The following is a 9,172-nucleotide window of genomic DNA, read 5'->3' on the forward strand; positions in this document are numbered from 1 at the left end:
ACGGCAGCGCACGCAGACCCTGCCGCAGACTCTAACTCTTTTCTAACCGCCGAGGAAGAGCCAGGGGCAGGGAAGGAGGCTCGGGCAGGCTCCAACCCGCAGGCTGCTGGGCGGTGCCGGGTGTCCGGCCCCGCACCGGGAGAGGGGGGGGGGGTGTCGGCGGGCGGAGACCCCTCGGCGAGGCCCGTCCCGCCCGTTGCGGGAAGAAACTGTCCGTTTCTCCGGGGAGAAACCCCCCCCCGCTCGCCCCCAGCCCTCCGCGGCGGCCGGAGCCCCCGGCCCGGCCCGGCCAGGCCCTCGGGGGAGGCGGGCCCGGACCTTGCGCAGGAGACGAGGGCCCTCTAGTGAGGGGCGGCCCGCCCCGGCCCCGGCCCCGGCCTGCCCGGTGCGCTCCGCTCCGCTCCCCGCAGCGGCCCCGGCCCGGCGTTTGGAGCCCTGCCCGGGCGGTTCCCCCGCGGGCCCGGCCCGGCCGCGCCTGCTCGGTGCGGGGCGGCCATGGCGGGGCTGGAGCCGCTGTACGCCTGGGCGCGGGCCGCCGTCTCCCGCCCGCAGGACGCGCTGATCTGCGGCGTCCACTGGGAGCTGGTCCGGCACGGCTACCGCTGCCTCGGCGCCGGCGACCAGGTACGGGCCCCGCCGGGCTCCTCAGCCGCGGAGGCCGCGGAGGCCACGACCAAGCCCCGGCCTTTCCTAGTGCCGCTCGCCGTCGCCGCTCGGCCGAGCCCGGCGCCCGCTGCCGGGGTGGTGGTGGGGGAGCCGTGCGGCGCCGGGCATGTCGGGGGCATTCGGGCCGGTGCGGGGTCTGAGGGGCCTCAGTGCTGCTGGGGGGGGGGGGGGGGCAGAGCCGGGGGCTGCGGTGCTGGGGGCTGCGGGGGTCCCGGTGCTGGGGGGGGTCAGTGCGGCGTCGGGGGGTGGGGGGTCCCAGTGCCGGAGGAGTCAGTGTGATGCCAGGAAGGGGTCCACTGTGGTGCTGGGGGGATCTTGGTGCTGGGCAGGGGGGAGGAACCCCCTACCAAAAAGTGGGTGTCCAGTGCAGTGCTGGGGTGAAGTGTGGTGCCAGGGGAGCCCCAGCGCTGGGGGCCCTGGTGTGATACCAGGGAAGGGGACAGTGTGGTGCTGGACCCAGTGCTAAGGGCGGGGTCCTAGTGAGTTTGGAGCCTGGTGCAGTGCTGGGGTGTGTTGGGAGGGTGCCTGGTGCAGCGCTGGGGGGCAGTGGGGGGGGGCAGGGCACTGTCTTGGCAGAGAAACCCCCCCAGTACCAGGGGAGGGGACAGTGTGGGGCAGTGCCCCCCGGCAGCACCACTGTGGGGCTAGGACAAACAGGACGACAGCCTTCCCCCCCCAGCCCGAGACAGCTCTGTCCTGTGCTGGGGAGCCGAGAGGTGCCAGGCAGGGAAGAGCATCATCCCCCAGTCTGGGTCTTTGTTCCCTTCTCCTGCTCAGCAAAGGGTGGTTGTGTCCCTCCTGTTCTAGCGCGGGGACCCTGTGGGAGGCCAGCAAGCAGGCAGGGCCAGCCCGTAGGAAATAAAGCCCTGTTCCTGCAGTCAAAACCTGGAAGGCACCGAGGGATCCCCTCACGGAGACTTAGATCCACTCCCAGAGACCTAGATCCCCTCCTGGATCTCTCTGTGCAGCCAAGACAGGTCCCCTCAGCCCTGCAGCGTGCTGGGCTCATGGGCAGAGTCTCAGCAGCACGTCTGTCCTGTTGCAGCCAGGTCCTGATGAAAGGAAGTCGGAGCTGCTGCCCGCCGGCTGGGAAGCCAACAAGGAGGTGTATACACTGCGCTACAAGTCCACGGACGATGCCCATGAGCTGCTGCTGAAGGCCATCATGGTGGAAGACAGTATGATCCTCAACGTCATGGTGAGCACCCAGGCTGGTCCCTGCGGGTTTGGGGTCCTTCAGGTGCACCGGCTGCTGCCACGCAAAATGTGCAAAGAACAGCAGGGCCCATTTCTTAAATTTTTGCTGTTTCTTGTTCTACCTTGCAGCGGTGTTTGTCCCTCAGGATGGGGCAGACCCAGGGGGTGTTAGGGGCTGCAGACCTGCCTGTGCGGCAGCAGATGTGGCCCAGTGTGAAGCTGGTCAAACACCAGCTGCATCAGGGCAGTGATGCGGTTTGCCTTGCACACTCTGACCCAGGAGTTGCCCCTTTTGTGTCCCCTTCCCAGCTCAGGATTTTTCTCCTGTCCCCCATAAGCACCTGCCCAGGGTGTTCTTGCTTTCACCCTTTGCAGCCTTGATTGGGAGAGCGAGCAGGGAGAGCCTCGCTGTACACTGGAGTTTGTTTGCTCCTGGGGATTCGGGCACAGCACAGGGACGTGGCAGGAAGCAGGCAAGCCCATTCCTTGTGTCCCAAGCCCCTGGCTGTGGTTGTACCTGCTCCTTCCCTCGTTCCCAGCTCCGCTGGGCTGCTGACTCCGTGTTTCACCTGTCTTTTGCCAGGATCGCAGTTCTCAGAAGGTGGCAGATGTGACCTTGGCAGTGGCCGACTACATCAACCCGGAGCACCTGGACGATTTCCACAAGTAATCTCGGTTCCCCAGCATTTTCTGCAGGAGAAAATGTCCTGCCGGCGTGGGGAGGGGGGCAGAGACCAGGTTAGGAGGAGCCTGGAGGACTCTTCTCCCCAGTACAAACCCTGGGGGCAGTCTAGCTATCCCTGAAATGCAGCCAGAGCTCCCTCCTCTGCTTCCCTCTGTGCTGCTGGCAGGCGAGAGGGATTTAGGGGATGGTGGGACCCTGGGTCGGAGCCCAGGGGAGAGCCACTCCACCTGGGAACGGGCTGGGCCAGCCCAGCACTTTTATTTCCAGAGCACTGCCTGCCTGTCTGTGCTGGGCGGACACTGCCCAGTGGTGTTACAGCTTCAACCATGAACCAGACACCTTCAACCGTGGCCCAGACACTCTGTGGCTTTGCTAAAGGCCAGTGCTATGTGCTGTGGTTTCCTCCAGCGCAGAACTGGCCGGGTCATGGCCACAGCACAAGGGAGTCCCCTGGGCTGGGTGGCACCTCTGCCCTCTCAAATAGGGTCAGGGCTTTGGTGCTGCTGTGTGCTGTTACCCCTTCCCGTCCCCTCCGTGCTGCCAGCTGGGGACACGTTTTGTGCCAGGGATGCTTTGGGCGTGTCTGTCCCCTCACCACCCCTCTCGCAGCCTGTCCAGCACCTTGCACCCAGGTGCTGTCACCTCCCCAGCCCACCACCTCGCCTCTCCTCCCTGCAGGGTGTACAGGAACACTGAGGAGCTGAGGACAAGGATTGCTTCGGGCATCATCGCTCCCCTCGGGGCCACTGCAGAAAAGGCCAAAAAGGAGCCCGAGGCTGAGAAGAAGGATCCTGACTTGCCCCGGGATTACAACCCCCTGAGGGTCCCTCCCCGGCAGCCGGCAGGCACGAGAGCACCGTCCTGGTGAGTAAAGAGCGGGTGGCTGCTGATGGTCCTCCATTAGAAGGGACGTGGTCCTGGCACAGCTCTCCAATCTTCACCTCTGGTCCCCATCTTGCACACATGGGATGGGGAGCAAAGGGGATCCAAACCCTCCCCAGCCAGTCTCAGGCTCGTTGGCCGCATGCTTGGGTTTGATTTAAGTTGCCTGCTGAGGGATGGCCTGTTCCGGAGCTGTGTGTTGCTTTGACCCTCCTTTGGCACTGCCTAGGGGTGTAGCTGGAGACCTACAGACCCAGGAGGGAGAGGGCAGCGTGCAGGGCTGGGGGGAAGGTGAGGGGTGGAAGGAGGGAGGCCCTGCTCTATGCTGGCTGAGGGACCATCAGGGCTCCGGGGCTGGCAGAGCAGGGACAGCAGTGGGAAGGACGGTGGTGTCATGGGGCCAAGCAGCCTCCGGGAGGGACACCAGAGCGCTGGGTGTCAGATCGAGCCGTGGGCTCCAGCAGAGCTGTGGGGTCTGCTCGTGGCAGAGGGGAGAGGGCGTGTGGCGGGTGCAGAGCTCTGCCTTTGCTTGGCACAGAGCTGGGGCTGCCTCTAAGCCTCCCGCCTGCTGTGGCCGGTAGAGCTGCCCTCCCGGGACGGTGCACCCAGCCGGGGCTTGGGGCCAGGCCCAGGAGGTGCAGGCTTGGTGGAGGGGAACAGAGACCTCTTCTTGCTCTCCTGACCCCGCTTTCCCTTTGAAACTCTTTGCTGGCAAAGCTGGGGAGAGGGGACACACGGCACCCACTTCACCATCCCTCCCTGGCCCCTTCGTGCCCAGCCACCCCTCATACGTGGCAGGCGGGCTCCCCCCTCTCTCCCCCCACAAGCTGTAATCCCCTTTGACTGGAAGTCAGAGACACTGCGGTGGCTCTGCCGTCTCTTGGAGACCAGCCACAGCTTCTGCCTTGCGTGTCACCTCTTGCTTCTTTAACCCCACTGCTGTCTGCTGGTGCTCAGGGCTGCTCAGGGTGCGAGATGCTCCTTGGGGAGACCTGGGCAGACAGGCTGGAGCTGGGCACAGCTCTGAAACCATGTTATTGGTACATATTATTGGCAAGGAGATGTGACAGCTGGCTGCAGGCTCACCGCCCCACTGTCCTCACACTCCTGGAAGCGGGACTGTCATTGTGTCTCCGACTGGGACATGCTGGAGAGCCTGGCCTAGCCCGGCACCACTCGGGGAGCCCCTGGCATGGAAACTCCCAGCATCCACAGGCAGCTCCAGCCTGGAGCAGTGGGAACAGCAGGGCCCCCTTCATCTCAGCAAGCTTCCCGCAAGCCTGCCATGCACACCGGTGTCCACGCCCAGCTGCACCCTGGAGCAGGGAATGCTGCGTCCTGGGCATGGGGTGGCTCCCAATGCCAGCCCACTCATGCAGGGTCCTGCAGGTCCCAGGACCCTTTGGGTGCTGCAGTGCTTGCCGTGGGAGAGCACGCACGAGCGCAGCACCAGCAACCGCGCTGGCTGCCCTGCCCTGCCTGCTTGCTCGCTCCTGCTCGCTCTGTGCAGCCGGTCTCCCCTTCACTGAACGTCTCGCTGTGTTCTGTGTTTCAGGCCTTCCCCCTTGAGCCCCTTTGCTGTTGGTGGGGAAGACCTGGACCCTTTTGGGTGAGTATGGCTGGAAGAGGTCGTGCTTTGCCTGCCTGGGGAGCATCCCCTGCTCTGCTCTTGGGATGTGTGGGGGTGGCTGGGGAGCTTCTCTGGAACAGCTGGAGTCCGCCTGGCTCAGGCGTCCAGCGAACCGTCTCTAAGCGCAGACAGCGATGGGACAGTTGCTCAGTGCAAATTGCAAGGGACCAATTGACAGTTGCTAAACCTCAATATGGTTCTAATATCGTAATAAGATCCCATCTCTTGCATAGATGATAGGTTGCAATCTGCGTCTGTTTAATAATCAGCTTCTATTCATTTAACATGCAGTAATTCCTTCAGTAAATCAAAGCTGAATATGTCGTTAAGTGAATGTAAGCCTCTAATTTAAAATGTTACCAGCTGCTGCGTCTACAGCCCAGCAGTCTGGAGAAGGGGGGGCTTAAAGCCGAGTCCACAGATTCTCGAGTCCTGGTCGTGAGCCTCCCGGCTGTCTGAGGCACTGGAGAGAAAGCCTGGGTAGGAGGAGGGCTGTCTGGGGGACTGATCTTCACAGATACATGGTTGTCTTTGGTTTGGTCAGGCAAGGAGAACCTGTCATCTTCCATTCCAGTTAAAAGCACATAGACAAAAAAACAGCCCTTGGAGTCATTGCAGAGCATCCTGCGGCCCAGGGGAGTCCTCTTTGGAACCACTCTCCTGTGGGGATCACATTTTTTCCCCTCTTGCAAGACTTGGTTCTCCGTGGGTTTGGCTAGAAAAGGGCCAGCTAAAAACGTCCTGCCCGGCTGGAGGGAGAGGCCGGGAGCCTGGGTGGCTGGAAGGAAACCTGATAGCATGAGGAGAGGAGGTTCAGTTGTGGGGGAGACCCTGTTTCTCTCGCTGCCTCCAGCCCTTCATCAGAAGTTTCTCTATAAATGACAAAAAAGATTGTAAATGGAAGCAGATTTGTGTGCTGACACCTGCCAGCGCTGGGGCTAGAGACCCAGACTCCCAGGCATATGCTCGTGGGGCCTGGCTGTCCCGAGGCGCTTTGGGCAGCCGGCCTGGCGTAATGGAACTCATTAGCACAGTTGTTAATGACTTGCACGATGGCAGCAGTGTCCAGAGGCTCCAGCCGAGTTTGCACAAAGCCGACCATGAGGAATGGCACTCGCAGCGTGGGGCAGCTCCGAGGAGCCGCCGTGGTCAGCAAATGACTTCCAGGCAGCAATTTGGAAAGGTTGGCGGGAGCCCCAGCCGGGTCCGCCGAGCTCTTGCAACACTGCACAGGGCAGGACGTGCTGCTCGCCCGGGAGCGCAGAGAGCAGGGACGGGAGTACGGGCTGGCAGCGAGGGCCAGCAGGTCCGACACTTCCCCCGGGGGTGGTCAGCAGCCCACTGGGACTCACCAGCCATTGCTGATGCCCTAAATGGCTCCTTGCAGGAACCGGGGGAAGAGGGAAGCTGCCTCTCCGCTGCTCCGAGTGGTTTTTTTGGTATCGGCTCTGAGGAAGGCAGGTGGGCGAGGGCTGTTGCTTCCCTGTGCATGTCTGCAGCTAGCCCTGGGGGTTTGGTGGCACAGTGGTGCCCCGGACCTGGGTGTTTGCTGGTGCCCTGGCTTGGGCATGCACTCTGCAGCTGTAAGACTCCCGCCTCGGCATGACGACGAGCTGTGATTCACATCCTGCCCCTGACCTCGTGGCGTAGCGCGGGCAGGTTTACAGAGCTGTGATAACCCCAGGTAGGAGCAGGGTGTGATGCATTTGGGTTCCCTCCTGTGGCAGGCGGCAGCTTCCACGGGACAAGAATCTGCTGTGCCCCAGCACTCTTACTTACACACACATACACACGTCAAGTGCTCTCTGTCTTGCTGCCGTGGGCTCGCCTCGCTGGCTTGCCCTGGCCCGTGTTGCAGTGGGTTAGGGGTGCTTTCCTTCCCACGTGTTGTGTGTGGCACCCCACATTCCCGGTGTTCCTGCAGCACAGGGACGTGCTTTGCTTCTCTCTCACCAGTGCTAATTTCATCTCCTTCTCTGCCTTTCCTCTCCCCAGAGGTCGGAGTGGGGGAATGATCGTGGATCCTCTCCGGTCTGGCTGCCCGCAGCCCGGCATTGACCCGTCATCGGGCATTCCAGGCCGGCTTCCCCCGGGAGCAGTTCCACCAGGCGCCAGATTCGACCCCTTTGGCCCATTAGGAGCTGGTAGATCTGGGTAGGTATTCGGCTGTGCCTGGTATCCCCAGCCTGCCCTCTGGGCTGCCCCTGGATCTCCTGGCTCGTCCCTGTTGCTGCGGGACTGAACTCTCGCTCCCGGTTTGACTCTGCTCTGAATTTCTTTCCAGGCCAGATCCCGACCACCTTCCCCCTCCAGGCTACGACGACATGTTCATGTGAGGAGTCACCGCATGGCTTCTCACGGCTGCAGCCAGAGCAGTCTCCTCGGAAGCAGGAGCACTTTCCCCTCTTCGCTTCCCATTCGGTGGACTTCGATCTTTTCAGCAGTGTTTTTCTTCTCCCCGTTCGGGGCCGTGTTCCTGTGTGTCAGACCAGCTATAAAGATTTCCCTGTGTGCAGAATAGAAGAGGAGGCAGTGGGTTCGTTTCTTTCTGTGCTCCTCTGAGGGTGCCTGGCTGTTTGCACCCAGCTGAAGTGGTCCTGCCTGGCACGAGGTGGCGGCGTGGGGCGCGGCGCTCCGAGAACGGCCTGGGTGCTGTGGGGTTTCCTCCTCTGCTTCTCCGGGGTGGCACCGCTTTTGCTGCTGGGGTTACACAAGCGGTCGGTGCTGAGGAGGGAGCTGGCTTCTTGCCGCTCCTGTGCTGGGGAGCTGCAGTAGCCTTACTGCAGGCGACAGCCGGAGTGGGCTCCCCATGTAGAGATGGTTTCTCTCTTGCTCTTTTTCCGAGCGAGGGGCTGAGCAGCGTGAAAGGCTAAAAAGCTCAACCCACGGGGTCTCCATGGGCAGACCCCCAGCAGCAGCTGAGATCAGCTTCCACATGGCTGTGCCCACTGGCTTTAAAGAGCACCACCAGCAAAGCCTTTAATGTGCATGAGAAGAGACATATATTGAATTCCTGGCCCCACCTTGCGCCCTCTCTCCCCTGCAGCCGTGTTGTTTTTCATTCCCCGGGGTGCACGCAAAGCCCCGCAGGCAGCGTGGCAAGGGCTGCCCGCTGGGCACCACACAGGGCTGGAGCAGGAGGGAGGGTGCTCGGTACCCACACGACCTGCCGGGCCCAGCATTGGCTCTCCAGGCACGGCAGAGCTGAGCCCAGCACCGAGCTGGGGCCCTTCTGGGGATGCACACAGGGGGCTCGCTCGGCTGTGGGATTTGCTTTGCAGAAGAGGTTTATAGAACACGTTTCCCTACCGTCAGTCCCGTTGCATGAGGCTGATGCGGCTCTGCCTGGCTGAACTCTGCCAAACAGCTCGGGGAGAATGGGTGAGATCTGTGTGGCTCAGGCTCCTGAGCTCTTTCTGGAATCCTCCTCCCTTCCCCACAGCTCCCCCCAGGTCAGTTAATTTTGGGGCTGCAGCTCGTCTGTCCTGTCAGGGGTTCATACTATGTTTTTCTTCTCATGGTTTGATTTCTTGGAAGGATGTTCATGAGATTGAAATAAAAACCTGACAACAGTGTTGTGTTGGTGCTTGCTGGGGGTGCCCCCCCCTGCTCCCCTGCCCCAGCCGCAACCCCTTTCTCCCCGCCATGAGAAGGAAAGCCCCAAAGCTCTGCCCAGGCTGTGCCTGCCCTCCCCGAAGCGGAGGATTCACGCTGGGACGCCGCTTGGTACCTTCCCCTGAGCAGTACCACTTTTCTGAGACGATGTGACTGTATTAAGAAAATTAAGTGGAGAACAGCCCAGACTTGGCTCTGGCTGCGCTCCTTGTGGTAATTGGCCCTCCGGGGTATTGAATGCCGTCGGTACGCTGCATGCAGCCGTCCTGGCATAAATAAAAAGGGGGAAGTGATCCCCCCATCTATCTCTTTTCCCCAAAGGCTTTTTCCTTTTAAAACCCCTTTGCCTACAAACGCAGCTAATAAAGCTGAGTTACGGTGTGTGCAACCCTGGGCTGCGTGCAGGTGGGAGCGGGGAGGACCAGCTGTAGAAATTCAGCACTGGGGGCAGCTGGAGTATCCCCTGCATCTCCCCAGGGCTCGTGCGTGGACCCCTG

General features: G+C 61.9%; 1 protein-coding gene across 1 annotated transcript; it reads left to right on the top strand.

Annotated features, from left to right (window-relative positions):
- Positions 1 to 360: 360 nt before the first annotated feature.
- On the top strand, positions 361 to 8,632 carry PSMF1 (proteasome inhibitor subunit 1). The gene is made up of 7 exons (XM_076351937.1): positions 361 to 624; positions 1,712 to 1,864; positions 2,447 to 2,529; positions 3,227 to 3,412; positions 4,986 to 5,039; positions 7,056 to 7,214; positions 7,345 to 8,632. Exons 1-7 carry the CDS (start codon positions 496 to 498, stop codon positions 7,394 to 7,396), a joined length of 816 nt encoding a protein of 271 aa, XP_076208052.1. The 5' UTR covers positions 361 to 495; the 3' UTR covers positions 7,397 to 8,632.
- Positions 8,633 to 9,172: the final 540 nt, after the last annotated feature.

The sequence above is a fragment of the Aptenodytes patagonicus genome, chromosome 14 (assembly GCF_965638725.1).
Source record: "Aptenodytes patagonicus chromosome 14, bAptPat1.pri.cur, whole genome shotgun sequence".
Classification (NCBI taxonomy): Eukaryota; Metazoa; Chordata; class Aves; order Sphenisciformes; family Spheniscidae; genus Aptenodytes; species Aptenodytes patagonicus.

Bases quoted from the DNA above. Each gene is read 5' to 3' on its own strand.
- PSMF1 (XM_076351937.1), top strand. From the start codon at position 496: ATGGCGGGGCTGGAGCCGCTGTACGCCTGGGCGCGGGCCGCCGTCTCC. The intron at 625-1,711 runs GTACGGGCCCCG...GTCCTGTTGCAG, and splicing joins GCCTCGGCGCCGGCGACCAG to CCAGGTCCTGATGAAAGGAA. The intron at 7,215-7,344 runs GTAGGTATTCGG...ATTTCTTTCCAG, and splicing joins TTAGGAGCTGGTAGATCTGG to GCCAGATCCCGACCACCTTC.